Source organism: Gymnodraco acuticeps, unplaced genomic scaffold (assembly GCF_902827175.1).
Source record: "Gymnodraco acuticeps unplaced genomic scaffold, fGymAcu1.1, whole genome shotgun sequence".
Taxonomy (NCBI): Eukaryota; Metazoa; Chordata; class Actinopteri; order Perciformes; family Bathydraconidae; genus Gymnodraco; species Gymnodraco acuticeps.
In genome coordinates, this window is record NW_022991375.1 from 4,124,411 (window position 1) to 4,140,787 (window position 16,377).

At 42.9% G+C, this 16,377-nt stretch overlaps 2 protein-coding genes across 4 annotated transcripts in view; both read right to left on the minus strand.

Moving 5' to 3' along the window:
* Window positions 1–13,842, minus strand: part of sdc3 (syndecan 3) — a 36,152-nt gene extending 22,310 nt beyond the window's left edge. For 2 of the 3 annotated variants that reach the window (XR_004571637.1, XM_034240995.1), the window contains exon 1: window positions 13,241–13,802. Coding sequence is in view for 2 of the 3 variants with exons in the window: in XM_034240995.1 (XP_034096886.1) it covers window positions 13,241–13,294 (54 nt within the window). In the remaining variant the exon portion in view is untranslated. Of the gene's footprint in view, window positions 1–13,240 lie in introns of all 3 variants that reach the window. The other variant, XM_034240996.1, reaches the window with a different exon arrangement.
* Window positions 1–16,377, minus strand: part of si:ch211-193k19.2 (uncharacterized protein LOC100034574 homolog) — a 1,126,861-nt gene that overhangs the window by 851,767 nt on the left and 258,717 nt on the right. The gene's annotated exons all lie outside the window — the stretch shown is intronic.

A 16,377-nucleotide genomic window follows, 5' to 3' on the forward strand; every position in this document is an offset into this window, starting at 1 on the left:
CCGGAGCCCGAAGGCCAAGTCAGGAAGTTCGAATAATTGTTAATGTATCATAACGGCTCTTTACATCAAACACTAATTACGTAGGTTGTGCGATGTGCCGGCGGATAAAGAGAGAAGCATATGGTCTCTTTTGAATGGGCCTCACAGACTGGGTGCTTGTGACCTAATCAGATGTTTATCATGAGATACTGATTATCCCCAACGAATCAATGTCAGAAGACTTCAGCAAATCGTGAGCCAACATTAGAGACTCGTAAGGAAATGAACCATTTGCGTTGTCCGGATTTGTTTCCATGAATGGCTCATGTGTTTTCTCTGAAGATGTTATTTTGCAGTCTTCATCATCTGACATTTGACCGGCAGCATGATCCAGAGAAGACTCAAAAGTATGTTTATATTAATCCAGATTTTCTCTACAGTTTGCCTTTTTCCTTGTAAATATTAGATACATCTTCAGGCTTCAAAATGTTCAAATGAAATCATTTGAGAAGGGAAAATCCCTCTCTTTTGTTGAAAGACTCGGGGGATTTCATTTTAAAAGAAATATATTTTGTGAAATAAGTAAAGGCACGATTATAAGGAGAAAAAAAACTACCGACCATATCTGGCAACCCCTGCTGCAGCACTGGGATAAACTGTGGTTCATCAATAAATAACCCCAACACGTTACTCCCCCTCAAACCACAAATTGTCGGCTTAACAAATGCATGAAGCAGGTAGGTGCAAGCAAGTCGATAATGAGGATTAATGGGTAAAATGTGCAGAACAGGAGTTCCCTGTTGCAACACAGACAGACAGTGTTATCTTCCTTCAGCCCCTGTTAAATCACCTTATCTGAAAAATAAACATTACCCCAAGCTTCAGGTGTGAGCGTGTTCAGCCGTCTCGGATTGTTTTTTAGCTGTACATTCAAAGCTTCATCCCTCTGTAGGCAACATTACTCACTGACTAATTAATTAAGAGGTGGATTTAAGAAACTAATGGCTGGAGAATGGTTGTCTAACACATAGATTAGCAGCTTGGTATAACAATTGGTGATCATTAATGCCTTGATACTCGCTTTTAATTAATGTGAATGTGTAGCTCGTGAGTGGCGACGGTTGTTAGTGTTGCAGTTAACCAGTGGAAACGTGTAACTGGACGACAGGGAGATATATGGGTTATGATACTATCTTGCCCTCCTCTCTCTTCCGTCTCTGTAATCCTGTCCAGGTTGTTCCCTCTATGCAATCCGTCTCAGCTGCTAAGCTCTTTACAGGCTGGCCTTAACCACAGTCTCTCCTTCTTTGCTGCTACCAATCCGTCTCCCTTTAATTTTCCTTTTTCTTCCTCGTCAGTTCCTCCGCTCTTTTATCATTTCTACCTAAAGCCAATCCCTCCCTTTTCATTTCAAACTATTTTTTTCTGATGAGCTACTCATATCCTTTTAGCACTTTTACATATTTCACAAATTATTTTATGTCTCGCCTCCTTTTCTTCTCCATGTCTGCTGCGTTTGATTCTTCAATTCAATCTGCTGTTTCTATTCCTGCGCTGCACTGTAGCCACCACCCCTCCTTTAATATCAGTCTGTCTGTGATTGCCTCTGACCTTATTCCCCCCTGTCATTCCCTTCAAATCTCCCCTCCCTCCGTCTCCACACAAAATCTAATCACCTTCAAATCTGTCACCATACCTTTTCTGCTTTGTTCATTTTTGGGGGGAAGATTAGATTAGAACAATTTCCAAAAGCTGTCAAGTGTAAAGGTACCATTTATTTTCTCTGTGATTGCGATGCAAAATATTTCTTATATTGATTAAGGTCGGGTACTGAACCTCAAGACTGGGGAGCAAGAGGATAGAAAAGGGGAATGATGTGCACCAACAATAACAAAGAATAAAACCGGGGTCACAGGCTGTAGTGTGCCTCTTTACCGCTGGGGTACCACGATGCCAAAACCTCAATACTATTTTGATACTGTAGCACTAAGAGAGGAAAAACTGCTCTGATTTCAAAAGAAAAACTAAAGGACTGGAGACGAGTCAGGATAAATTCATCCTTTAGTCTTCTTGGATCTAAACCCGCATATTTAACCTCAGCACATGTTGGTTTTGACTGAATCATAAGTCAGCTTTAAGTACTTGAACAGCATAAAACCGACAACTATTTTCTTCTTTTTAATTAGTTTACTTAACAGGGACAGTGCACAATATAAAGTATTGCTGTAGTTAGCCAAAGCAATACTTTATATATGTAGAAAAACGATGAATCATTTCTGTCATTTATAAATCATCTTATCGTTTCATCTCATCAATGAGGATTTTCGAGACATTACCATGGGGACTTAGAAATGGTAATTATTATTTTATAGAATAACTAATAGATTATTTGTTAAAAAGTATATATTCATCATATGTTTTGGCCCAATTGTATTTTATTCAGGCACAAATATAGTACCAGTGCTTCTTGGTTTAAAATTAATATTTGAGCTTCTTTTGTTTGTTTTTATTTCCAAAAGTAAGGTTCTGAATAAAAGTATCAGATTGGTGAAAAAACTGTTTTGTGTCTTCTCTTAACAATATAAACTGAGGATGTTTATTTTTGAGACAGAAAAACAAGACATATTTTCATACTCTTGGACATTTATTATAGCTTGTGATTAAACCCTTCATCAAGAAAATAATTAGAAGTTTAATCAAAACTTTAAATCATCATTAGCCACTCTAAATGCGAACCGTAACACAAGTTAATACAACTTACAACTCACATTTAGTGTGATTGACAGTTGGAAAAGGTCAAAAGAAGTCAAGCCTTTCCTCCATCAACACCTCATATCATGTCCTGTCAGACAAACACTGCAACACAGGAAACAATTATCATGTCACACATACGGCTTAATAAACAATACACTTGAGGACACACACACTCTCAGTGTCAGTCAGCCTTTCAGACCTGGGTCTCTGCTGGCTAAGATTAGAGCTAATCCGCAACTGTTGGAATGAAAGATTATAAGGAATCACCTGCTGCTGCAGACGCGTGTGTGTGTGTGTGTGTGTGTGTGTGTGTGTGTGTGTGTGTGTGTGTGTGTGTGTGTGTGTGTGTGTGTGTGTGTGTGTGTGTGTGGAGGAGTTTATAGAAATACCCTATGGGAAAGAGAAGCTGCAGAAACCACCAAGCAATATTACAGAATCCCTACCCTGCCAACCAACCATACACACACACTTGTTCCCTCTTCTGCTCACACGCACACACAGCTCATTAGCTTCAATGGCTCGTTCAAACTGCAAACGTCTTTGAAAGAGCCCTTTAAAGCGCTGAGGTTCAAAGGTTTACTTGAAAGTCCACACAAACACACACACACAGCGGGTTTCAGTGTCTGCATTTAATTGGATCGATGTTCTTCCCCCATGACTTTCCCATAATTGACGGGACATGACTAACATGTGGGAAGCCTTTTGTTCCTAAATTCCTGTTTATTACGAACGGCAGAATAAAAGAGGAGCTCTGCAGTGACCAGTGTTGGGAGTAACGCGTTACAAGTAACTAGTACTCTAACGCATTACTTTTAAAATGCAGTAACTCAGTTACCGTTACTACATGGTGCGTTACTCCGTTAGTTTTTTTTATATAGTCAACAGCCAGGCGAACAGAGATGAGAACTGTACTTAAGTACAGTACTTGAGTAAATGTACTTAGATACTTCCTGTATCACATGCGGAGACGGGCTGTGGGCGTGTTTCTGTGTTGTTTACTAACAAGACTATCATGGCGGCGGCGGAGCTCAAGTCTAGTTTCTCCACCTGGAGATATTCTCACTATTTCACTTTTGTCGAGCACAAAGAAAAGAAAGTTTCTGTTAAATGTAAGTTGTGTCTTGGCGGGTCAAAGATCCTATCTACTGCCCAAACCAGTAATTCAAATCTCTTAAAACATCTGCAAAAACAACATGCTGGGACGAAGCTAGTAGCTAAGACCACAGAGACTCAGCCGACGACACTCCACCTCCACCTAAGCAACAGCGGCTGGATTTTAACCAAGGGACTGCTAGCCAGGGAAAAGTCGATAAAGCCATTGCACGGTATGTTGTAGAACACATGCAGGCTATTGCTACAGTGGAGTCACCCGCTTTCAGGGAGCTAGTTAGCATGATAGCATGTCCGGCACACGGCATATGGGACGGAAAACTTTTTCCAACTACCTGGAGAAAGAATATACAAAAACGGAAAGCCAGCTAATATCGATGCAACCCAGATTGCATATAATGCATGTCAAGTTGATCAACAGATTGTATTATTCTCCAATGCAATAACAGTACTGAAATGAAGGCTATAAGGGCATTAACGGGAGCCCTTTTTCCAAGTAACTACAACGTTACTTTTCAAAGTAACGCATTACTTTTGGGTTTAAGTAACTAGTAAAGTAACTGAGTTACTTTTGAAATGAAGTAACTAGTAATGGTAACTAGTTACTGGTTTTCAGTAACTAGCACAACACTGGCAGTGACGGAGGAGGAGGAGGAGGAGGAGGAGGAGGAGGAGGAGGAGGAGGAGGAGGAGGAGGAGGAGGAGGAGGAGGAGGGAGGAGGAGGAGGAGGAGGAGGAGGAGGAGGAGGAGGAGGAGGAGGAGGAGGAGGAGGAGTGGTGGTAGAGGGTGTAGAAATGGATTGATGGAGAGAGGAAAAACGTTGCAGCAATGAGCTCCTGACCTCGTTCACTCCTCTGTCGGAACGTTGGGCTAAATAATTCAAACGCACACATACACAGTCACATGCCTTTCGCACACAGTGTTTCTCGTTTCTCTCTTTCGCACAAGCGGCCTCCCTGTGCTCCTCCTTCGCCTCCAGTCCAACATGTAAATATGTAAAAAACACACACCTATAAAAAAAAGTTCCCCCTTCTGTGCACCACTCAGGAAGCTCCCTCCTGATTTGGAGCTTGAAGGCCGGATCTATAAATACTCACTTCCTGTGTCCATCCTATTAAAAGTGAGCAGCCGGTGACCACTTAGGCAAAATACACACGTTGTACACATCAGTATGCAAACAAGTACACGTCTGCCACAGTGTGAATCCTGACGGAATTATGATGAAATGCCCACAGATAAGACCAAGTTAATATACAAAATAAAACTGTAATTAATTATATTTCTGCCTTGATGCAATACATCAGAAATTGATATCTGTGAATCAAATCTTTGTTATCAGAGGAAAAGATGACATGAAGATCGGGTTGGAAAATAGAAACGGTGGCACTGACGGATCAAAGACAAGGCAAATTGAGAAGCTGACAAATTAGATGACAAAACATTTATATACGCCATCATGTGCATGGATGCATCTTGGAAAATCTGACTGTGATTCACTTGCTCTTGTACCTAAGCTGCTGGCCCGAGCCTCTTTTACTGCAACCACCAACACCCCTGGAGACCCAGAGCTGTGAAGTAAAGTACTTTCACAAATGTATCACCATAAACCATTTAACGCATATAAAATCTCTGCTATTTACATTTGGCTTGACGTTGCTCCTATTTTACTTCATCTTCACCTCTTCTTGCAGGACCTCGGAGAAATCCCCCAGGACAATGCCTCTATCTCCCACTGTGTCTTCATTTACAGGCACTCTCTACCAGCATTAAGTGCAAACAAACTTAGCTGGCTTTGAGTGGCCATTTTCAAAGATGGGCTCCCAGAGGAACAGTGATAGCTTTTCCAGCCAGAGGCAGTCGAAAACGTCTCCACACCAACGACATGCGGCCGAGGAAACAAGTTCCTTGAACAGATTTCCGACTGGAGCAAAAGCTACAGCCTTGCTCCAAGGCTTTTATCATTTGTAATATATATATATATATCACAGAAAAGCAGCCCAGCTGAACATAAATGAAATTATTTTATGGCCAAATCAATACCTGTCAACTGTCCAAGGATGATTAGTTTATAAATTATGAAAAATAGTCAATACACGTTCCCATAGCCCCAAAGTGACAATTTACAAAGATATAAATCAGATAAGAGCAATAAATCATAAATAAGCTGCTAGCAGAGAATGGTTGGATCTTTTTTGGCCTTTTGTTATGGTTTTATTATTAAGTAAGTGATGACAGCAGTCATACTGGGGACACTACAAGTGTATTGACACCTTAAAAGTCCTTCACCAGGGTTCATATGTTTGGCAAATTTCAATTCTTGGTGATTTACATTCTTTGACAAAACAATCTTGGTCTGCAAGTAATGATCGATCTGATGATTATCTTTCTGTTATTGGTTTAGTCCAGAAGGTGTAATTTGTAAAACAAAAATGCCTAGATGTAGTATTCACATATTGTGTTTTGATGACATTTTTTTTTTTAAAAGAGTATGAAAACCAGCAAAAACACCCATTTTAGAAGAAGGAACCAGAGGATGAGTAGCATTTTCTCTTTAAAAAGGACTTCCATCTCAATGACAACCAGCGAGACCTCTGCAGATGAAAACCATGTGATATGAATAAATGCTTGGGAGAATGTCAGACCTTTGTCAAACCACTATCTCCATCATCAAGAAGGCACATTCATGAATAATGTTCTGATGACCAACTATAACCGACTGTTATAACACAGACTTTTCACATTGAACTAGCCCACAAAAAGGTTCAATAAAAGTTCAAGTGACAGAACGGAGTAACTGAACACTTGCTGACGTAATTCCTGTTAAAAGACAACCAGGGTAACAGATGGAGAGGGAGATGGAGATGCTGCCTCACAGCGACAACACCCGGGGTCCGATCAGGAGTGTGAAGGCCGGCTCTTATCAGCCCCCTGACAGGAAATACATTCCAGCTGTCCCATTGGACCCCACTGGGTTTCAGATCTGCATGACCCGCCCATCCGGCCCTTCGTTAAGCAAAATACACCATCGTTAGGGAAATGTGTGAGGAACGTAGAGGTGGGAGAAGTACTCAGATCAGCTTAGGTAAAAGTAGAAGTTCCACAGTGTAGGAATACTCTTATTTGAGTGTTGATTATATTTCACATCATTACTCCAACTCTGCAAAGTAACTAAAGGTATTAAATGAATGTAAGTAAATAAATAGTGGGGTAGAAGTACAAAGTAGCCAAAAAAGTAAGGTACAAGTCTCTCAAAATTGTAGTTCAGTTCTATACTTGAGTACATCTACTTAGTTACTTTACACCACTGGAGGAACGTGAGTACCAATGCATACATGAAATGTGTGTCAAATGAGTGGGAAGTGATAACACCATTTTAGCAGCGTTTAAATGCTGGTGTACTGCTTCTGTGATTCTTATTGTGTCACACACACACACACACACACATTAGTGGGAAGAAGGCGCGCTGTTTTTGAGGTCTTCATTTATAGCGAAAAAGCTCTAACACAAAGAAATCCCAGAATGCTTTGTGGTTTTATGCCAGTACTGCTTTTATGCTCTCTAATTTAGAGTCCTGTGTTCGAACAAACACACACACACTGCTCTAAAAGTTAAACACAACTGCCGTCTCTCTACTTCTATATTGTGTGCATTTATTGTAGTGGAACAGACGGAGAAGAGGGGATGAAAGAAGGAAAAGAGCAGCATCAAATTGAGACAATGAGAATGAGAGGAAAAGAGAATGAGAGAAAATGTATGAATGAGAGGAGCAATAGAGGTTACTAGAAAAAAAAACCTGAGACGAAACAGAATGAAAGAGAAAAAGACAGAAAAAAGGGGGAAGTGTGGAGGGAGGGAGGGAGGGGGGAAACGGGCGATAAAGCTGTGACAGCGGCAGCCATGCTGGTTGTCATGGCGACGGCAGCGGGAAGCAGGTAGAGCTCGGTCTCCTGGGAATGAGCAGCACACGCCTCCCTCCCCCACCCTTTTTATCTCCCTCTCTCTAACTCGACATCCCTCCCTCCATCCCGGCTCTGTCTGCGTCCCTCAATCTCCATCTTTCTGGCGTTCGCTCCACCCTAATCACCCGGCCCCCATTCCCTCCCTCGTTCTCCGTCTCCACGTCCCAATACATCTTTCCCCCCCCTCATACCTCCCACTCATGGTTCCGTCCTCCCCTTGGCTTCCCCCTTTTTTTCTCTTGATCACTCATCTGTTTCCATCTTTTCTTTCCTCCACTTCTGCTATCTAGCATCCCCATCACCTTTTTCCATCCTTACCTCTCTCCATTTTATTTCCTCCACTCCTTCTCATTACCATGTGGTCTGCACAACTCCCTTTTTCCATTCCTCTCCTCTCCCTCCCTCCCTCCTCTTCTCTCTACATTCATCTAACCCCCCTCTCTAGAGAACATGTATGCAAGTATGTCTGCACAGCGCTGCCCAATTACTGTGAGGGAGACACGAGCTGTGTTTCCAGCCTGTTTTGACCTACCTAAAACACCTCCAGCGTTCTCCGTCTCCCTCTGAATCAACACAACTGCTGCACACCAGCACGACTATTCACACTGCGAGTGTGTGTAAGATAATCAGGACTTTAATGTTAATGCACATCGGTGCATATATGTGAGCAAAGCGAGTCTGCACTTGTGTGTGTGTTACGGGTCGTGATGAGAGGAGCCAGAGTTTCCAGCTGGATGAATTCAGGCTATATCTGAATTATTTTCTAATACGTGGGATGACTGGAGCAAATTCCACAGGGAAAGTTTAGAGTTGCACAATGTTGTGGAGCCAAGTGATTGAAGAAAAGCAGGTACTTTCTAAACTGCGACTGGCAGTGTGAACTGAGATTCACACAGACTAGAAAGTACAACAATGTTGCACCTCAGCCAACAAACTGTTATATGGCACCTTTCCAGGTTTAAAGAAACATTCAGCACCTTTATCCATGTAAAGGTACCAAAACTACAAGGTAAAAACACTATTTTTACGATTAAAATAGCTTTATTTACAATCCTTATTTAAAGTTAAGAAGTATCACCATCTCAATGGTTTCAAGTTAACTTATCAACTGCCTAAAGAGATAATAGTTCCTGTCTGGATTGCTTGTCAGCGGGATTATAGAAAAACTACTGGCCTGATTTTCATTCATCTTGGTCGAATGGTGAGGTTTGGGCCATGGGTCTGGATCGGAATCAACCGGAAGACTATATTTAACTTTTGTAAACATTGCAAGATATGCGCGTTTGTGCTGCATTCATGTTTGGTCGAATACCCCCTCAAGTCAAAACAAGACTTGAAAAACAGCAACATCCACATGTTGTTTAAACGCTTTGCATAAAATGTCTTTTAGCCTCAATTTCTTTCTACATGACGACTTTAAACTCACAGGACTTGAAAGAACAAACTCCCAGCTCAGGAAGTTGGACCATCCCAGGAGCGCTTCAATGAACATTTGGCCTTCTAGGCTCTCATGGTTCTTCAGTAAAATGGTCAATATGAAATGTATCATAGCATTTCAGTCTTTTAGCTGCTGAAGGGGGGGCTATTTTCAACTAATTTCATGTCACGCCCTGTCAATTATCACAAGAGAGGACATAACAAATAGATAAAGTTCTAGTTCACAAATTGGCTTTAAGTTGTTGGACTCAAATCTTTACTTTTTCTTTGGTACCTGGTGACTATTTCCTCAGTATTTCCAAACTTTTGGACAAAGTTGAATATCTAGTTACTGTGTGGCTTCACCATGTAGTGCCTTACACTTAATGACTAAAATAACTGCAATGGTAGCCAGGGGCGAGAGGCCAACTGGCTAATGAGCTGCCTGCACTTTGTCTTTGGAGGCAGACAGACTTCCTCATTTTGAAGCTTCTGCAAACAAGCTGCAGCGCCAAAGCTAAGCAAGGAATATAAGAAATGACAATAATATAGTCTATAAAACATGGACTAATGTCTTAGCATAACATGAAAGATGTCTGACCTCAGGAATAATGTAACGCCTAGTTCTGCGACACCTCATTTATCAGTATGCAGTTTGACATTAGATGTTAAAGGTCACAGGGACTGCTGCAAGGTCTTTGAGATCCCTCTGGGGCAAAGTGTGATGGCCTCTGTTTTATCCTCACTCAAATTGATGGTCTTCTATCCATGGCTGAGCTTTTAGTTAGAGAGCAAATGCTGAGCTCCCAAAGGCAGGACACAGAAATAAACGGTATTGTGAAGGCAGGTTTTCTCTGTCCATACACGCTGTTATCAGTCTAATAGTAAATGGGAAATTCCATTGCTTTGTCGAGTTGATTCAGACCGTAAAACTTTTTCCATGAGAAAGAAAAACTCATTTCTGTCAAATGCGCCACGCCGGTCCTTTCCAATGTGATAAGAAAATGCTTTCAGATTTGAGCGAGCAGCATGTGTACACATCCACCACACACACACAAACACCCAAAAGGGAGGAGAAAAGGGTGGAGGGATGTTATTTCTCATTGAAGGCTATCATTATTCTCTCCGTCTACGCTCACTTCCAGAGGTCGACCTTTTGAATACAGCTCCGGATATGAACCTAGATCCTTTTCATTTCCTCCATCCACTGGAAGGTGACCCTCACCCATCCTTTCACACACACACCTGAAATACCTCCTCTACACCAGGAGTGCTTTCTACCTGCTGGCTGGTGTGTGTGTGTGTGTGTGTGTGTGTGTGTGTGTGTGTGTGTGTGGTGTGTGTGTGTGTGTGTGTGTGTTGTGTGTGTGTGGTGTGTGTGTGTGTGTGTGTGTGTGTGTGTGTGTGTGTGTGTGTGAGGGTGAGAAGGACCCACTTCCTGTGTCAAATTGCCTCTCACATTCCTCACTCTCCCTCAATCCGCCTCGCTCGGGCTATGTTTTCCTCTTTCTAGCTCCTTCTCTCTTTCTTCGTCCCTCTATGGGGGGCTTTGTCAGCTATTGGAGGCACAAAACACTGATTCATTGCATGAGTTGAACATGATCCGCGAGAACACAATGCTTTTCCGCCACACACTCACACACTTTTCAAGGAGCGAAGGCTGGCGAGAACAAGTTTTTGGCAGTGAAGATTCACTATTTTTGAGCCCACACACAGACAGATGGACAGTCAGGCTCTCATGAAGGCAGATGGATGCAAACACACACACACACACACACACACATACACTAGCTATCTATGGGACACAACAGATGTCTGTGGGAAAATTGGTCTCCCATGTAAAATATAGTCGCCCGGATATGATGTCACAACTCTGATAACAGGAAATACCCCAGGCGACACGACACCGGGGATCACTCATCAGAGGAAACACACACACAAACACACACACAAGTCAGCTGGATTCGAGCCAAGAGGCATCTAAAGAAAGATTTTGTCAGCAAATGCATGTGACCCTGTGTGTGTGTGTGTGTGTGTGTGTGTGTGTGTGTGTGTGTGTGTGTGTGTTCAAGCCGCGGGTTTCTTGAGGTTAGTCTTGCAATTATTAGACTGTTGACCTGTGTGTGTGTTACCAAGGTGAGCACAACCTGAATCCCTCTGTGCACTCCTGACCAGCTGTATTTGTGAGTGTGTGTGTGTGTGCATGTTTATATATGTCACACCTGGCACCGTTCACACACTTAAAGACAGATTAGGCACAGATCTCTGGCAGAGATTGTAACAGACTGACCCGGTAATAATCTGTGTGTGTGAAGTGTTGAAAACCCTTCAAAACAAAACCAGAGGGCATCAAAGCAGAAGAAGCAGCACAAAGGAACTCGAAGATGTTGACAATACAAACATTGTGTCAAGGCGGAAGAATGAAGACGAGGCTAAATAAATCAGGGCAACTCAATCAACTGGCCTGAGGCAACCGACCTCGAGGGCACTTTAAGGTTCACTGCAAGTAGATTGGATTTGTTATTGAAGTTATTCAAACACCATTAACAACCAAATCAACCACGGGGTGCTGCATTTTTATGTGATTGTGTCCATGCCCCGTTTCAAAATCTAGTTTGATTTAACTCCTGTTGTGCTGACAAGGTGCATATTCCTGAAAAAGTTATGTTTTGGGAGGAGATTCAGTAGATAAGATGGGGGGGGGGGGCTGTTACCTTGGTTGGTTATTGGCTAATGGTTACACAAGCCAAAAAATCATCATGACATCATAAAGTGGCCAAAATCTGATCAGCTCATTTTCAGACAGGTTTATGTATAAAAGACATGAAAAAGTGGATTTTGCATTATAGGAGACCTTTAAAGCAAAGAGTAGCCTTCTGGTTGCAATGGACTTTAAAGAATCCTGAAATCATATTTTGGGGACAAACAGCTTGAACTGGTGATACAATTGAAGGAAAACATCATGCAGTATTATAAACATTACTATAATAGACTCACTGCTGTTTTAAAGATATTCTAAAAGCTTTCTTCTTCTAAATCCACACTCAAAAGTAGATCTGCATTTCGGCTATTTTTGGAGCTTGCTTCCTTTTCTCTCAATGATTCTATGAGCTTCCACCCTCCTCCTCATGGGATAAATCTGGATTCATCGGTAACGGAAGGTGTGGGCGTGTTATAGGGGGGGGGGTGTGTGTGCGTGTGCGTGTGTGTGTGTGTGATCAGCTTCCCTCTTCGCGATGACATCATTCAAACCAAGCCTTCGTTCGCCCACCGCATCGCCGTTAACGTCCCGTTACCCCACCCACTTTTCACCACAAACACACACTGCTGCACACACGCACACAAACTCACACACACACTACAGCGGGGAGGATGCCCCTGGTCGGATTCTGTCATCCGGACAATGAGGCCGCAGTTATCAGACAGTTAAGGGAGCATGCACTTTACAGGTTGGAGATCGGACATCACACACACACACCCCCCCCCACACACACACACAAACACGTCCTACAGTGCGACTATACCCGGTAATAAAGTCGTTTAAGCCGCAGTATGACTGGAGCCCCCCAAATTAACGGCAGGATGTGAGCTGGTGACAGACACCACATACCGAAGCATCGCACAAAGACCCGCAATCAAGCTCAATTAGAGATAACCCGCTAATTACAGACACACACCACCCGACTCAAGGGGACACATTAAACCCCAACACTGAGACACAAAGACTGCGTGCGTGCGTGTGTGTGTGTGAGAGAGATCTGGGGGTGGGGGTGCAGCCGGGAGTCACGGTCGCCACCATGGGCTGATAAGTAGGTCGAGTGCAGGATTTCCTACCGATCACCGACTCACTGGAGATAGCGCACCCCACACACACACGCACACACACACACACACACACACACACACACACACACACACACACACACACACACACACACACACACACACACACGCATGTACACAAATGCTCCTATGTACGCACGGGCTCCCGGTTAACAAAGGATCTGATGCTCGTGCTTACCGTGGCGGTGTGAGCGAGCAGAGCCGCGAGCGGCAGTAGCCAGGGCAGCTTCATGATGGGGTGCGCGGGCACAGCCTCGCGGTGCCGCTGCTGACTTTACTGGGTTCGGGTAGGTGGGGGGGAGGAAAAGCTGCTGTCGATGTCTCGGTAGTCTGTCCAACTTCAGAGCGCGCAGCCCGTCCGCGCGACCATCCTTCCTTCTAGTCGGGGGATTTATTCCAAGGCTTCACGTGCAGCTGCTGCAGGTAACCAGGAGAGCATACAGATATCCGCGAGACGTCTTCTCCCTGTTCTCTTTCTGTTCCTGTGAGTTTTTGTGCTCGAGACCTGATAGATTTACTACCAGGAGACGCCAGAGCTCGTCTCTCTCTCTCTTAACACACACACACAGCCTCTCTCTCCCTGTCCCTGTTCTCACACTCAGGACAGCTCTCTCTCTTTCTCTCTCTCTCTCTCTATCTTTCTCTCTCTCTCCTCCCCCTCTCCGTTGAGGGCAGGATGTTCCGTATGGCGACGCTGCTTGGCCTGGGAGTCTGGCAGAAGGAGAGGTGTGTGAGAGAGAAAGAGCGCATAAATGTGTGCGTGCGTGTGTGCGCGCGTGCGTGTGTGTGTGTATTGAGAGAAATAGGGGATCTCCGCCAGCCAGGACGAGGATGCCCCCTGCAGCTCATGTCGGCACCCGCAGCCCCATCTTAAACACACACACAGTTTTGTTTCGCACTCAGATGCTTCCGGTTGGCTGCCCGCCGTCTTCACACCATAGCTTTACACCTATGCTTTAAACACCTTTACGGCTCAGCTCCGATGCTTCGCTGTGATTGGCTGAGTCACGGTCAATGCGTTTGAAAACACTCCCAGATGAGCTCACACCTGTCGCACTAACAATCATTAATATTTATAGGCACTGTAGCCTACTTGTGTCGCCTAGCAACCGTGCAGTCAAACTCAGGGACAGTTTAGGAATATCAGCCTTGAGTAAAAAAGAAATAAAAACAAATTGCCCAACACCTCATTTTTGTAATAGCCCACTGTAGATCATACCTACTCATTTGAAGAGGACATGTATTTTTTTCGCTGCAATTAATCTGGCAACATTGGGTTTTGTTAGAATATTATAAGCACCTGCATATGCAAGGTTCTGAAAAATCTCTAAAGATTATCCCAAAAATATATACATCAACAGTTTTAAGTGGGTAGGTACAACCGACCCAGATCACATTTCCCCAAATCATCACTCATAGACTTTTAAATATTATATCCAAAGCTGATTCCTAAATACTGATTGGAAGAATATTTCCAAAATCTCTAACACAGTTTCATGTTTAATCCACATACCACCTTTTTCTGTTTCCATATATCAAGGCTGAATTTACCATGTACATTGGGGGGGGGGACATCCCCCCCAATATTCAGATACGCTCACACACACACACAATTATAGCCTAACTGATATATGACTTTTTAACTTTTGGTCCCCCCCCAATGTTGACTCCATGGTTACGGCCTTGCAGTATATACCCTGCATAGAGACTTTGAAATGTATTCAACATGAGTTGGTGTTGAATCAGTGCAGAAAGAAGAAAACATTTTGATTTCACAGTTTTCTGTTACCTTCAAAGGACCAATAAACATAGATGTGTGCCAACAAACTCTGGCCTCCCATATATCATATTGCAAGGAGAGGCTTTTATATAATATGACCTGTAGCCTACATTTCCATTTCTTGGCCAGAACCAAGCCCACATCTTGAACTTGTATTTCCTGCTTCCTCTATCTCCCTGTACTCAATTGGTTCCCTCATTCAACCTGTCCTCACTCCTCTACTTGTGTTTTATTTTGTTCTGTCTTCCTGCATCTTTCGTCCTGTCTCACTAGTGCCAGTCTACTGCAGTAGATTACTCAGGATTAGTTAGAGGTAGGTTAAGAGGACAAGGCTAAACTTAGAGTTAACAGCTAGCAAAAACACCTAGCAAAGCCAGATAGTGCATGAGCATTTTGGTGGAGGGTTAGGTTAGGGTTCTGAACATATTATAGAGTTTGGAAACCACTAATGTGGACTCTAGAGCCAACACCATTGTTCTCTATTGCAATGTTGTTCATTTTCACCATTAACAAAGCTTTTGAGCTCTGTGCTAATTCCCCAAAACCATGCCTGACAAATTACAAACAACCAAAAATAGACAACACTATTTTGTACTGATTTCGTGCAGTACATCATATCAGGTCCCATCAAAGGGTTGGGTGCTGCTACACAAGCTATGTTATTATGACCTTAATGAGATAACCAGCAAAAGCTTATAAATCGTTTTCCTCACCTCATGGCTGCAGGGTCAACTTCCTGTTTAATGTTTGCCCCACACACATAGTGATGTCAGACCAATGGAGGCTTTTTAAAAAGTATGGTTTCAAAGCTAGGGCTTCGCAAAAAGAGAAAATAAACTGTTTAGTTATGTTTTATTTGACCCTCAAATTCCTACTGCTCAAGGACAGTTACAAGGGAAAACAATAGCATGTACTCATTGTTTAAAGGCACCATCTGTCATTGAAAAGGTTAATACCAATCATTTAAAGCATTTAAACTAAAACCTGATAACTTAAATTGATGGACATATGTTAGCTAATTCAACAACTGACACGCTAGCCTACAACTGCTTTTTAATTTAGGCTTGAAAGTGATATTTTATCGTCTGTTTGACTTGTATTGACACCCTGTTTCACACACTAACATAGGAATTTGCATTATGTTAAAAAAGACAAGAGCAGTAATAACCCAGGACACAGTTTAAGGTTGTGTTTACTTTGCAATGAATCAAAGTGCCACAAACATAATTACAAACACAGGCATCGGGGGTCACTGAGGGTCAGAGCCCGGGGGTAGTCACAACGGTTTTAACAGGTTTGGTAATCCATAAAACAGCAGCTTGAGTTTAGTTTCAGGGTTTAAAATCACTGCACCCTCAGTCCTCACATCCTGAAGGGTTTATTATTGTTATCCTCTTTAAGAAATCAACAAAGCCATGGGATTACTGCCATCATCACACCCAAACTGCCTTGTTTTCAAAGTAACATCCTGGCTGTTCCCACCTATGCTCCAAACAAAAGCTGGACAAGTGAGGGCAGGATTTGTTTTGTCCTCA